A 15,266-nucleotide genomic window follows, 5' to 3' on the forward strand; every position below is an offset into this window, starting at 1 on the left:
ATGACTTTCTGACTTCACAGCAATATAATTTTAGTTCTGATTTTTAAGGAAATAATTACATGTATTTTGACATCAGTTTATACAATGATTCAAATTGAATATTTGGTTAAATTAAGAGTTATTTGTAAAAATTCACTAACTACATTGAACAATTTTGATAGTACTTGAAGGTAGGTGATAAAAAACAAAAGTAGTGCATGTTTTTGTTTTGTTTTGTTCCTTACATTTGAAAATGAATTGAGAATTTCAGTATGGATGAAAAATAAATTTAAATGATTGTTTATGGAAGATGGAAGTTATCCAACACCAGCTGGCCTTGTGTGGAACAGTTAATCTTAGATTCTTAATCAATCAATTAACCAAATGCACCAACTACTTTTTCACAAAGGATGTAGGTGTTTTTCCTTCAGTAAATGATATTATCCTTTAAAAGCTGTTTTATAAGACGTTTCTTTGTTGTATATTACATTTTGTTTGAGGATCTGAAACCCTTTACTGTGTGAGCTGTGCAGTTAAAACAATGCAATTGTAGTTATATGACAATCAATTACAGTATTCCAAAAGATATGCAGTTCACTTGATCCCTTCCATTAATGCACGTGTTTCAGAACAAATCCAGATCTCCAAGTGGGAGCAGTCCAGCTGAGGCTGGCTCAGTAGATGGAGTGGGCAGTGGAGATCAGAGTGGCTGGAATATGGGGCAGGATGACAGCGCTCTCCATGGCAAGCATCTTCCCCCTTCACCCCGGCGCCAGTGCAGCACCAGGTCCTTACCAGTCCCCTTGCCCAAAGCCTCCAAGGACCTTCCTGACACAGGCCTCCCACAGCCTTCAGCCAGGAATTCTTTCCAAGAGGAACCATTCCAGCCTGAAAAGGGCAAACCTATTATCGCTGACGCTCCTGCCCACCTAGAGCCCCTCTCAGACCAGCAGCTGAGCCCAGATGACCAACAACCAGTGGCCTCCTGCGCCCTCCGGAGGAAGGTCCTCTCCAAACAGACACTGAGGCAATACCAGGAGCGGCAAGGTGGAGCTGGAGCCACAGGGCAGGTCGGCAGGCAGCCCTCAATGCTCGTATCCTGGGAGAAGGAGCGAGAGGACCATAGAGGACAAATTGAGGAGGAAGGGGTGCAGGAGAAAGGCTTGCTGGAGGAGATAGAGTCCATGTGTCTCCTCAGGACAGCCGATGACTCCAGCCTGCAGCTCAAGCAAATTCATAACAACACCGACCTGAACAAAAGTTGAGAATGCAGGCATCGTCTAAGCATGCTCGTCCTTCCATCCTTCACTTAAGTATACTACCTTCTTCTCCTTCTGCGTCTAAGGTACTGAGGATAATATTGCTTTGATTTCTTTCCATGTGTTTCATGATTTGAAGTTCTTGTAAACAGTAGGTCTACATATTTCTCATGTTTGGTATGAACGTTTGAAAGGCGTGTAGAAACGGGCATGTTGTGAAGACAAATGAACGCTGAAGAGTGCTGTAATGGATGAAAAGGCACGGAGTTCCACCTTTTTCTCCTGTCTCATGATTTTATATATATATATATATATATATATATATATATATATATATATAACACAGTAAATACATCCAGTTCTAAATCCACACTTTGCACTTGTAAACAAGGACATTAATCACTGTAACTCTAAATCTCTAAATTGCTGTGTTTGGAGAACAAAGTTCTGTCCAGATTAATGTATTTTTGAAAAAGAAAAAAAGACAGAGAATTTTAGCCAAACAAGATGCCTTAAACTGAGTTATGATTTGCTTCTGGCACTACTTAGTGTTATCAGACGTTCACTCTGGAATCTACACATGAATGGTACCTTCGCTCGTCTGTAGCTGTAGGTCAATCGTATTCCTCCACGGCTTATTCTTTGGAGGTGTGTGTATGTAGAAGTCAGCTATTTACGTCACATTTTCTGTAATTAATGAAACGTTTATTTTTAGACACGTTTCTTTTCCAAGACTATTCTCAGGTCACTTTAAGTAGTATTTATATGTTGACTCTTGCCTTGCTGTACGGTAGACTGTCAGTATACAAACTGACCCTTGACCCCAGAGTGGTATGAGAACATATAGATATTTAACACTGAATGATTCCAGTTTACTCTATCTTACAGTGTTTGTCGCACAGCCTTAACATGTATAGTGGAGGCCAGTACACAGCACCTTGAATTATATTTTGCCTGTTTCAGAAGCATGACCCCTGCTGTGCTGTAGCAGAACAGTGCAAAAATTATCAACTAATCACACCCAAAGTCTAGAAACCGCCCAGAACTGAGAAATAGATTTCTTAATGATAGTTTAAATATTGAGTGCCACATTGAGCTTTCAGGGAAATGTCTTTTATTTCAAAGTATGCCTGGCTCCTTTGGAGAGATTTGAGCTTTTCGTATTCACTTCGGTCACCTTTGGCTATTTACTCCAAAGCCATATTGGAGCAAACGAGTAGAAGTGTCAGTTTGCTGGGCACTTGTTTCATTTGAGCAGATTAAGTATTTAGGCTCTTAGGCTTAGTGATTTACTCCACATGGCATTCTGTCAGACACTTTAACAGCCGACCTCACCCCCTCCTGTGCCCTGCTTTGTGGTAACGATGTGCTTGTAAAAGCATTCCATGATTTTTTTTTTCTCCTTTTAAAAACCTCGCCTCAAATCTGTATTTCAATTTTTATTTAGCCTGTTCACTCTTGCTCTAAAAGTCTGAGGTTGTCACGAACATATATGCAGGCTTTTCCAATGCTTTCCTATTCTTTGGAAAATTGAAAGGCCCTAAAATAGAACCCTGATGAACTATGCAAATTCATTTTTCGGGTTCTATTAGATATTCAATTTTTAGCTCTTTGCAATAAGATGTCAATATATATGAGTCTCCCGCAAAGTTGTATGTGGTAAATATATCTAAAAACCTCAGTTGTATCATTATGATGATCAGTTTTACTCTGTACTGCTGCTGAAGTGGAGTTGAGGAAAGTCCTACGAAGGTTCAGAGGTACTGGTACTGAATTTCAAAGGTTGAATGTTAGCACGGTCAAAGAGTATTTGCTAAAAATGAATGTGCCATCCATTAGCAAATTAGCATAGTGCTGTTTATTTTTATTGTACTTTATTATTATGGAGCCATTCATGGTGATATTGGATACAAAATTAATTTTGCCCTTTTATCTTTGCCATATATGCCATTTTATCTTCGCTAACCTCAATAGAAATGTTGGTACAGGATAAATTTTATGTATTTTTTTTTAATAGAAAGTCTTGCACTAGGTTTCAGTTTCCAAATCCTGTTCAAACTAAAATAACAGCAGCATCAGCAGCAGCTTTGACTTCTAGTCTGAATGTTAGGGTGTGCCTTAAATTAATAAATTAAATGATACTCAAGGACGGTTCAGAGTAGGTTCATTATTCCTTTCTTTCTTTTTCACAGTTTGCCTGATTGTACAGTCTTTGTTTTCATGCACGCTGCACAGGATGTCTGAGTCCCCTTAAAGAAGCTTTAAAAAACAGGTATAGCTGAACATCATGTTAATTGAATTATTTGGTGTTACGTTCAGCTTTTGGATAAAAGTTAAATGTTTAAATATTTTGGATGTCATTCAGAGGGCCTGTTAGGATCAAAAGAGCTTATGAAATCTCAATGGAATAGTTGGGACTGTCTCATTGTAGCTTTGTCAGTATTATGCATTATGTATTATGCATTTAAAAACTAGCATTTCACTGCGACTCATTGGAACAAATTACATTTGTTTAAGTATTTGTCTTTATTTCCATGTCCATTTATTTGGGGGAGGTATATTTGTCGAGCTTTTTAGATTACAATGCTGATTTAAGGTCTGTTCATGTGGTTCTTTTGAGCTATGTAAAAGGCATAAGATGATCTCAGATCAGCATTTTTACTGTTTGATAAATATGCACTTGAGATAGTCGTATGCAGTAGTCTGGGCATTCCTGCTCTAATGACGTTTGGTTCATTTTAAGTGGTTAAAAAAGTTCCCCTGCTGTTTGTTTACTGAATTTATCATAGTGGGGAAAAACAGTAATACTTTATTTGGATGGTCCACTGTAGGTGTTTTATAGATGCTCAGTTTATTTTTACCTAACATTCAACTGAATATCAGTTAAATGCAACTGAACTTGGTGTGAAAGGTTCTATTAAATCCATCTCTAAACCTAACCCTAACCCTAATGTTGCTGATAATTATTAAAAACTATTACCAGAAAGTTTGTTAATGATACAAGTATCTTTAGATAATCTTTAGAGAACCATCCAAATAAAGTGTGACCAAAAAAACATAGTGAAAAATTACAGCACATTTTATATTTATTTTTCCAGTTGGATAATTTCATCAAATAAATATACACTGTGCACTTAAATATACAGAAAGGGATATATTTAAGCATGTACCCTGTAGAGGATGTACCCCCCACTTTGCCCTTTTTCATCAGTGATGATATATTTTGTGTCAAGGCTTTTTCAAGCTTACATTGCAGTCTTAGTGCTGTCTGTCCAGTTTACCTTGTCACTGTTACGTGTTCAATGCATTTAAAGTGATTTATGAAATTTTCAACATTGTTAGGTACAAATGTGGCTACTTTTCTTTTCAGACCACATAATTACCAAGTTAGCATGAATAAATAATGTTAAATGGTTATTATTTTTGTCTATTATTGCATTTGTTGGCATTCTAAAAACACTACTAGGCAGCAAAGAAATTTCACAAGAAAACAGCAAGTTCTGAAATTTAATGGGGAAGTACTTGATCTGTAGTAGAAGCTGTTCTGAAAAGTCAAGTGCTACTACAATCATCTGTAGTCTCCATCTCCTGTTTACAGATGATCCATCTTGTTGAGCAGTTCTCGCTCTTAAAATTGAAAGCTTACTACTGTGCTTACTTCTGCCATACTTAAGGTTCTTACGAAGTGTATGATGAAAGATGTAAATTTAAAAGGACAAATAAACTTGTCAGATTTCTTTTTTTGTCAGTATGTTCATGCATGATCTTTTTTTTTTTTTTTTTTTAATTATAATTTTTGCTTAGTGTTTTTTGTGTTGTTTTTTTAAATTCTCTGATTTTACTGTGCAGTTATTTGACATTATATATTGTAGTGGAACTACTGTTTTTTTTTTCTAGAATGTGCTTTTTACTGCAGGTCAAAAATCTGCTTCTCAAAGATTTACTATGTACACATTTGTATGATTTTGAGCATTGCTGTAAGATGCCCTCACTGGAAAACAAATCAGCTTCTGTATATTTGGCCCACACTCCATACAGTCTTTTAGAGGAATTATAGGCTTATAGAAATAATCAGAATATCATTTCGACACCTCCATGTCAAAGTTTGGACACATTCTTCTGTAACGGTAATATATACCCAAAATGGCCTTTTGTTTCAGTGCCTACATGCGCAGCCCCACATACTTCAGTTGAGCTCCCTGACTGGCTGTAAGCTGCTGTAAGGGCTGTATTGAGTGTGAGTGCAATAAATAATGCTCAAAATCTTACATTATAGCTTTAAGCGACAAATGATCCTGCATACTGGTTCATACAATCCCTAATCAGATTTATTCAAACATTCTCCAACAGTGACAATCAATCGCTGCCCTGTAATGACACACAAATATAAAAATACAAAGCTATCACAAAGGAATGTGGTTTGATCCGTCAGGTACTGTGGTGATCAGAGTCTATGCATTTCAGTTGTGGTCTTAAGTGGTTAAAAACTCTGTCCAAGTGCAGTTGCATGCCCTCTATACTGACGTAATAGTGTTCAAGGACAGTAAAGGTCAATCTAATGTGTTGTTTCAGGAACTACTGGTACAACTGTATGCACTGTGAACTGAGAATAAATTATATAGATGTTTATGCAACTTTTATACCGTTTTGTTGTGTTTTATTTCTCTTTTCTGTGGCAACATAATCAATTTAAAGTGTCACACAGAAAAAAAAATGAGGCAGATGAGCATAAATAAACCAAAACAGACATGATTCCCCAAACAACTAAAAAAAAAATTTTAAATAAAAAAAAAAACAGAAATTACAGCATTACAGTGTTACACTGAGATTGTCTAATCTACATTTAAGGAAACTTTGTCATCTACATCTGAACATCCTTTTCAAAGCTTCCTCAAGGTCTACCATTCCACAATTTCACAATCTACTTCTATAGCTGATATAGAGCCAATGCTTAGCACTACTTGAATCTAAAACCCTACTTGAGTTGGATTAGTTTTACTCAGGGAGGTACATTTAAGTGAATACTAACCAAGGAATTGACAGTGGTCTGACAGTGGAAAATCAAAAGAGTGACCATATGCTGAATCCAGAGCTCCCTCATTAATAGTCATTTTCAAAATGACCCCACACTAATGGAATAGCAGTAATGCAGCATTTTACGATTATGAGTGAAACACTGTAAAGGTGGCGCGAGAAGCTAAATGACATGCTAATCAAAACTAATCAATTATTTTGGGCTTTCAGTGAAAGAGCAACAAACTTCAAACTGAGAATGTTGTCTGAAGTTCATTAGTGAAAATGGCTCTTCAGGGGGTCTTTAGTAAATAAAATGGTTGTAAATTGAACACTCAAAGAACCCCTGTGTTAAAGGATTCTTTGTATCATAAAAGGGTTCTTCAGATTGATGAAAAGGGTTCTATATAGCACCCAAAAGGATTCTTCTATTGTTATGGTGTCAAGCTTATAACAGAAGAACCCTTTTCAAAAAGGTTGCATATAGAACACTCTATAGCACATCGATGCACATTCTGCCCTTTCATGATGCAAAGATTCCGTTAATCATGCAGGTTCTGTATAGAACCATTTTCTTTTCTAAAGAACCCTTGAAGAGCCATCTTTTTTAAGCATGCAGATCAAACATTAATGTTGATAGAGGTCCTACACTATTAATAGCCTATAAACATAATTTGTCATTTTATTAATAATTAATAATTATTGTTATCTTTTTCCAACAGTCTATAACAAAACTTTCTGAAGAAAATCTCTTTAGGACTATCAAGGTAATATCACCCAGATTTAAAATCAGTTCTTATCCTGACCATAAGGTTAATAACAATGCAATGATGAGGCTCTAGTGTAAAAAGAGTATATTATTACAGTAACAATGATCGTCTCATTGTATTGCTCAGAATGAAGAAGTTAAAATGATAAAAGCAGGTTAAATGTTAAGTCATCTTCAGTCAAAATTGCTGCAAACTACTTGGCTTCAAAGACATTTCATTATTTAACAGGTACTCTTATCCAGTGGTAGGTGAATACAGTGTTAGGAGTCTAGCTCAAGGGCTCTAATTGGTAGAGTATTGGTGTTACTCTTTGGATGGGAATAGTGAACCTTTGACCCATGCCAGTGGTGTCCACTTGGCTATCTAACACGCTACAGCTATAAACAACTTATTTAGGCAGCTAATGATGGAAGCATGTGTGACATCTAATCTCACTGTGCATTGACAAAACAGGTGGAGGATGTTTGGTGGGGGGCTCACAGAGGGTTCTTGCTTACAGCCCCTAAAGGTTCTGAAATGACACTGATGTGTAGATCCAGGCTATATATCTGTTTATACAACAGTAAGTTCCAGCCACGCAAGCTGATTGGTTGAGAAGCGTTCTAACGGTGTTGTTATTTCGCCATAACCTCACAGGTTTTTCACAAACACCATATCACTCTGCCAAGATGCCATTGCTAAGCAACGACTTTGACTGACAGCCAGTTTGGTCAGACTCTGAAAATGAGACGACGCTAAATTCCCAAACTGTCATCACCACTGAGCAGCTTTTCAGTCAGCAGCTGTGACAGAAGAACAGCTAAACAACCTGGAATCAGCCAGGAATTAATCCAATACTGTTCACCAAACAACATGGGCTGTAAGATGCTTTACAGACTGGCTGGAAGAAAGCAAAGAGGGAGAACTGCTGGCTGGGTGGAGCTCATTACTCTCATGTAGTAAAGCTGCTGGTTAAGGAACTAGAATTTGGTGGAAGGAATTGCGAACATTAAAACACATTAAATGCCTCGTTCATTTAATGTTCAGTATTTTTTATTTCTTACTTTATTTAACCTTTGTATAAAGGCAATAGAACACTCGAGGTTGTGTGTCAACGCGAATAACATCACGCCTTCCGCTCGTTCCTGCGACCAGATCACAGCCGTGGTGTCATTTCGTGATTGCACACTCCCTCTCGTGCTGTTTTGCCTAAGTATCTGTGTAATCTGGGAAAATGACACATACTTTATCACCCAGCCAGATCTACCTCCTGAGATGAAACCAATCCAGCTCAAATTAAGTTTGTTTCATTTGGCAGTTGAATCACAGTCACTGTGACACCTCAGACCCTGTGAGTTTTTAAAGATGACTTCAAGCTCAAATGAGTCTCTCCGCAGGTGGCGGCTGAACGATGTTCCACATCTCCACGCGGGACCCTTCTTTCTCCTGACGGCTCGGGCTGTAGGTGCCATGGGTAGCCCGTCGGTTCAGGGCCACCACAAGAGCAGTGGCTGCAGCCAGCAGAGCCAGAAACAGCACCACCGAAACCAACGTCACAGACAGCAGCAGATCAGACGACACACTCTCCGCATTCAGCTAGAAGAGGACACAGAACAGGTGGAATCTGAGACGCGCTTGGTGGTAAAAAGATTGGGTGTAATAAGTCAATAAAACCTGAATGCAGTGACAAGCAAATCATTTAAACACTACATTTAATTTATAAATATCTGTATGCAAGGGACAATGCCGAACACCACTACTGGCTGGATGTGACCTTCAGGCCCTCAGATGGCACTGCATTAAAACAGTTTAAATCACTACATGGGCTCAGAAATATCTGGAAAACACTGCCTCTGAACACAGTTCGTCGCTGCATCCACAAATGCAAATGAAAACCCTACCATGCCAAGAAGATATCATATATAAACAGGATCCAGAAACACCGCCACCTTCTCTGGGCACAAGCTCATGTAAGATGGACTGAGGTCTGATAAATCAAAATTTAACCAATTTTAAAATTTAATCAAAAGGTACAGGACGCCTTCCTTCCTCAGTGCACTGCCTGGCAGAGTTTGGTATTCATTATTTATCATTGTAATGTCCTCAATAGGCAGCCTAATGTAAACATTTAGGTTAACATTAGCTGCTAGCTGGTGAAGTGGCATGTCCTGAAACCAACTTGAGGCAAAATAGTGAGAAAGTTACTTATTACAAATAACAATTTAGTCCAAGACTAAGACTAGGCTTATTCTATGTCCTGACAAAATGATTGATTTCAAATGAAAAGAAACTGAAGATTTTTAAAAGTATTTAAAGACATTTAAAAGTAAGGCTGTAAGTTGGCTGTAAGTTTATAAACGCTTGTTTGGACCTCTAGGTGTCTGTGTGCCTGCAGTGAGGTGATGTCCTCTGGGAGAGGATTGCAGTTTTTACAGTAGGTCTAAATGGATTTAACAGTTCAGCATTCAGGGCTGATTCAGGCCAGGAGAATGACCACATGCATGATCATCACAGACTAGACATCATCTCTGCGTAAAGTGTAGATCAGGGATGCACAATTTCATTCTTTCCAGCTGTAACACAACTGGTCTGGCTTTACGCTTACAAAAAGTTCTCCTATACATGAAGTTTACAATCCGTAATTACTTATAGATAATTGCATAACTCATTGCAGTTGTTGATCTACATTTAAATGTATAGTCTGTCTCAATAAATGCAGTTATGTATGTAGTTAACACCAATAAAATATCTCCTGTTCTTATTATAACCACAAAAATGGTTTCATTTGGAAGTTAAACCCATGCTCTTGACAGGATTTCTTTCCTTATTTCAAAGAGTCACAACTGAGAGATAATTAAACAAAGTGTAATATGAAGTGTTCAAGCTATATATTCTCTAGGAGACCCAGGAGAGGCTTAGAATTTGAATAAAGTGCAGAAAAAACATTAACACGTGCTGGATTTTGCTGAACCTGTCCAGGGTGTGTCCTGCCGTCCCCCCGTGACCCAGAAGGATAAGCGGTTTATAAGATGTGTGCGTGTATGCGTGGGTTTGGCTGGAGCTGTGCATCCATGGTGTAGATAAACATGCAAAGCACTAATTATTCTCTACTCTGTGCCCTACAGAAAGTATATGATAAACAGGAGTGAAAGGCTAAACTGAAACATTTTACTGACAGGCCTCAAATTGTATCATGCACCATTGTGTAGGATCAAATAAGACCACAGTTCTGAAAGGGTACGAGTGGAGCTGATGCTGGAGTGTTTGTTTTTCTGTACAACTGTTACCTGATGATCTGATTTATGTATTATTGATCTTACAGTTAAATTAAATTACTGTATTACTTTTTGTTTTTCACTAAACGCAGCAAAAAAAATCTCATTTTAAACACGTACAATAAATTATGCAGTCAACCCTAAGGTGCAGTTAACGTCAATTTGGTCAGTGGTCAGGAGAAAAAGGTAGAAGGCACCAGCACAGTGGAGGAGAGTGGTTTGTGTACAAATCTAAGTTATCTGTGATTGGATGTACGTATATGAAAATGAAAGTTTAAAAGTGTGCCTGTGTCAAAATAGCTGCAGTATTCATTATGGTTAGGCTAACTATTAACTTTTAACAGAGTTTTTATATAACATTCACAATCACGCTACTTTTCCCATAGTGTATTTCTAATAAGTATTAAACTTGAAAAAAAAAAATTCTAATAACCATTGCAAGGTTTAAAAAAGCCTATATTTCACATCTTAACTAATCTTTTCAAAACTATTTTAGACTAATGTTCAAGGTAAGCTTATTCTTAGGTAAATTCGCTTAGCCAGTAAAGCTAGTGAAACATTTCTTTTTGTGAAGTGTAAAATACCACATTTTGATAAAGTGCAATATCCTTGCCTTTATAATGCTAACGGCTAGCGCTAACACAGCTAAATGCTAACAGCTAGCAGTAAGCTGTTCATTTTGAGGGAACTCGTTATATTGTTGCATTCAAAGCGTGTCTCAAACATATGGAAACCTGTTCCCACCACTCGAATGAAAAAGTGTGAGTTAACATCTCTTAACAGTGAGGTCACTCATGCTACGCTAATGACTCAGCATCTCATAATAATGACTTAGTGTCTTATAATGAGTTAATCTCATAATAATGAGCGATTTAGCATCTCATAATAGTGTCTCATGAGTTATTCACATACCAATGAGAACGGTTCTCATAATTATGACTTAATATATCATAATAGCAACAAAGTATCTCATAATGAGTTAGTATCTCATAACTATAAGAATGTTTTCAAATATAACTTGATATCTCATGAGTTAGTGTCTCATAATCATGGCTTACTATCTCATAATAATGACATAGTATCTCACAATAATGACTTAGTATCTTAAAATAGGAAAAGGTGCTAAAGTCATTATTAAATACTAGAGACTAGAGACAGCCATAATTATGACATAGTAACTAATTCTAATTACATTGTATCTCAGTATTATGAGATGTTAACTCTATTCTGAGATAGCAAGTTGTAATTATGAGATACTACGTCAAAACGATGATATACAAAGTCTTAGTTATGAGAAACTTTCTCATTATTATGATAGACTAAATGACTATATCGTGGAAATGAGCTTCCATACAAACACGATTTGGTTCCAGGTACCTTCACCACAGCATGAGCGGTAAGGAATCGAGGCAGCTCATTCAGTTTTGGACACAGGCAGAGTCACAGGTTGAAAAACATTCATTTGACAAGACTTACCATGTATGAGATGTATATGAAATATACAGTAACTATTAATAGAGAATGCACAGTGAATGTAACCGAACTGCATAACTCATTGTGAATGTATATAATTACATAATTGCATCTGAAGAGTCTAACAAAACAAGCAATAACTCTCAACTAAGGGTTAAAGTTCAGCCTTTACATCAGAATTAAAGGCGCTCACACCTTCCCGAAGCTCTGACTGCACTGTTCTGAGCAGCACTGACAGGTAGAGGCTCAGAGGCCTTTGAAGCTTCATTCTCAGTGAGTGGAGCTGAGCTCATCACCTGTTCTATGACTGTGGGCAGATTTCTGTGCCAGTGTGCGTATGTGTGTGTCACTTCCTCCAGATGAACGACCCTGTCATCGGGATAAGCTGCTCCCATACATCTAGCCTGCGTTTTCCCGACCTGCAGCGATGCTGCCACCGCTCTGCTGAGTTGCATTTCGTGGAGAGGCGTGCAGTGTCTTTCTGCTGGCCCAGCACAATTCACTCACTCTGAAGGCGCACACGTCTACAGTACAGCCACCAGCTCAGCTCAGACTTTCCAAATCCTCTGAGATTTATGCTTCAGCACACACAAAACTGGCCCCAGCTCATTTCTACCCTGTCGCATGATTTCTGACTTGCTTGAAGGTGCAGTTTGTAAGATTTTCAGTTTAAAACTTTCCAAAATTAACTAAAATTATCAACAGAATGTGAAGAATGGTTTTGACATTGTCAGTTTTGACTATGTACTGTGTTACAGAGATATCTACTGAAGTTAGTATGCTAACTTGCTAACTAGTCCTGGCCTAGCCTGTTATGTAATGCCACTTTGCACTGTAGCATTGAGTCAGTCATCAAGCCAACATGAGAGGATGAAGTAGCACCATCCTGAGACAGCATTCTAAGCTATTGTCAGTCATGCTGAAGGCGCCACCCCCAGTTGAACCACTTAAGGACACGTAGCCAATGAAAGGAACAGTAACCACAATCATGGCTAAAGCTTTTGACAAGTGACCGTTATCACCACCACTGCTTTCTCCCAGCTAGAAGCCTCAGCTCTTGGTGGATAAAGGGATGCAGTGTGATGCTGATTTTTTTTCTTCTAGACTAGTAATACAGTATGTTGCCCCCTATTTAGAGTATAAATTCAACAGGTTGTATCATCTCACATACTGCAGTCAGTTTTTCACAGTGGTTTTGGGAGGAATGAGATGTCTGAAAGGGTTAATGACTCTTAATGCTCCCTCACAGAAAGTTATTACATGAAATGGTTCTGAATAGTCAGCCTGATGTCTGAGACATTGTTTTAAGCTAGTTTTATAATAAAGTTTTGGTCTAAAACATGTTAACCTCTTCAGATTAACCACATTGCATATATCAGCATTACATATAAAACTCATGTAGGTCGTTGGTGGTTTTGGACAGTAAATAAAATGGCTATGTTTGTGCTGTAGACATGATGACCCCTGGTTCCTACCGCCACTACTATAAAGAAATCTGACTCTGTAAGTTTCCCTATGATGCATCATTTCACACCAAACCACTCAGAATGACTCTGTTTACATTTCAACCACTGAGTTATGTAGACGTTTTGAAAAATTGGTGGAATTCCCCTTTAAGAGAAAAGAACCGAAGCTGTTCTGCTGCACATATTAATATAACATCTATAGAAGCTTCACCATGTTTTAAGTCATCCTACATTTTCCCTTGAGGTCCACTTATAACAGTTGTGTGGGTTTGTATACCTAAAACAGTCGTGATTCATTTTCACATGACCATTTTCCAACCTCTCCTTTAAGCTTAGAATTTACTATGACTTTTTTTTGCTACTGTGTCTTTAAGACTGATATATGCAAATTACATCTGTTCTGATTAGCTACCTTGTATTTTACCTCATTAAAAAAAAATAGTGTGAGTGGGTGGGGCTAAATTGCTGTAGGTAGATTTGTGTTAAAATGTTGGTTTTTGTGATGTCACTAACAATTTTGCAGCTTCGTTTTCATACATGGACTGTACGGACACTTTAAAGCCACTACATCATTTATGGTGGACAATCCAAATGAAGTGTTACCAATAGCAGTGAGTGTAAGTGAGATGACCAACATGACAAATGTTAGTATTTTCAGGTTTCACGCTGCTCTGGCAGCAGGGCAAGCGGTCAAAAAGTATTTGGGGGTGAGCTTCCATGAGGTCACACAGAATATCAGATAGGCAGGCGCTGTCAGGTGATCGCTCTCCTGCATGTATCCTGTTAGTGAGGATTAACAAGGAGGCTATCTTTAAGTCTCACACTACCATGGGTTTGAAGAACAGCTGAGGAAATTCTTTAGCTGATTCACAAACCAAGAGATAGTCCCGAAAGTCTAATTTACACAGGTTATCCCACAGCATGTTTGGCGTTTGAAGCTTGCTTCATCAGTTCTGCGCTGACCATGAGGCTAATTTAGCGAACAAGTAAGAGAAGCTTAAACTTCAGCAGTTAGCATTGTGCTTAATAAACCTTTTACCTCAGACCACTCCACAGAGTTCTTAAATAACCTCAAACAGACTTGGTTATGTGGAGTTACATACTGTTCCCTATATAGATCGACAGAAGTATAGACAAAATTGGGGGCAATATGAGGGCAATATGACAATCTGTATCATTATCGTGACAAAATACATTACAATATGCTTTTCAGAGTGTATAGTGGATATCGTCAGTACTCTAATTAAACACTGACCAACTGATTTCATTACAAGAGCATAATTAGGCCTGTATCATTGGATTTAGAGCAGGGTGAATTTAGGACAGTGTGTGAAATGTGGAGTACAAATGATTGAATTCACCATTTTATAGTAATTTCTTTAGTGGTTATTAGTGATTTTATTTGAAAAAAAATATTGTGGTAGATGTGATTTATCATGAAAGTATTGCAATTTCATATTTCTGCCATATCACCCACCCTGCTACCACTACTGTTTTCACTAATGCTATTTACTTTTTAGTACGCTGTATACTTTCATTGCTTATTAGCTACACAAACCCCTTAAAATCACAGGTTTATTACATACTGTCTGTTATTCAGTAACTACAGGGACGTCAGTGCAAACTGGCTGGGTTATTCTTAGGTAATAAGACTTTGGGCCTGCTGGTGGGCCCTTGCCATATAGGGGGTTTAACTTGTAGCTCAAGTACAAAATAAAAGAAACAAATTTTGAACATCAAATATGTCTTGGCTCGTCAGGGTTAAGTAAAAAATGATACAAATTAGTTTTTTATTGTTATATGGTAGAGTCACTTAGTGGTTTTGCCTCCTCGGCTATATCTTGATCTAATTTTGTGTTTTGAACTGAGTGTTTTTTAAACAGCCAGTGTTACATCTGTTCAGTGCTTACACAAAAATTGGTGACACTTTATTTTGAGTGGTCATTTGTAGATGATTAGCAAACTCTTAACAGATTGTCAGTAACACGTCAGCAACAAATCGTGAAGCATCTGAAAACACAGAGGTAAATATCTAATATCTAGGCAAAACCT

General features: G+C 37.7%; 2 protein-coding genes across 3 annotated transcripts in view; one reads left to right on the forward strand and one right to left on the reverse strand.

Moving 5' to 3' along the window:
* Positions 1–5,878, forward strand: part of dennd1b (DENN/MADD domain containing 1B) — a 126,545-nt gene extending 120,667 nt beyond the window's left edge. Inside the window, exon 23 of one of the 2 annotated variants that reach the window (XM_037545298.1) lies at positions 609–5,878. In XM_037545298.1, coding sequence (XP_037401195.1) covers positions 609–1,244 — 636 coding nt within the window. In that variant the 3' untranslated portion in view covers positions 1,245–5,878. The remainder of the gene's footprint in view (positions 1–608) is intronic. The other variant, XM_037545299.1, reaches the window with a different exon arrangement.
* A 111-nt stretch (positions 5,879–5,989) lies between these two features.
* The window catches only part of crb1 (crumbs cell polarity complex component 1), a 40,239-nt gene continuing 30,962 nt past the window's right edge, over positions 5,990–15,266 (reverse strand). Inside the window, exon 13 of the mRNA XM_017702435.2 lies at positions 5,990–8,596. Coding sequence (XP_017557924.1) covers positions 8,378–8,596 — 219 coding nt within the window. The 3' untranslated portion in view covers positions 5,990–8,377. The remainder of the gene's footprint in view (positions 8,597–15,266) is intronic.

The sequence above is a fragment of the Pygocentrus nattereri genome, chromosome 15 (assembly GCF_015220715.1).
Source record: "Pygocentrus nattereri isolate fPygNat1 chromosome 15, fPygNat1.pri, whole genome shotgun sequence".
NCBI lineage: Eukaryota > Metazoa > Chordata > Actinopteri > Characiformes > Serrasalmidae > Pygocentrus > Pygocentrus nattereri.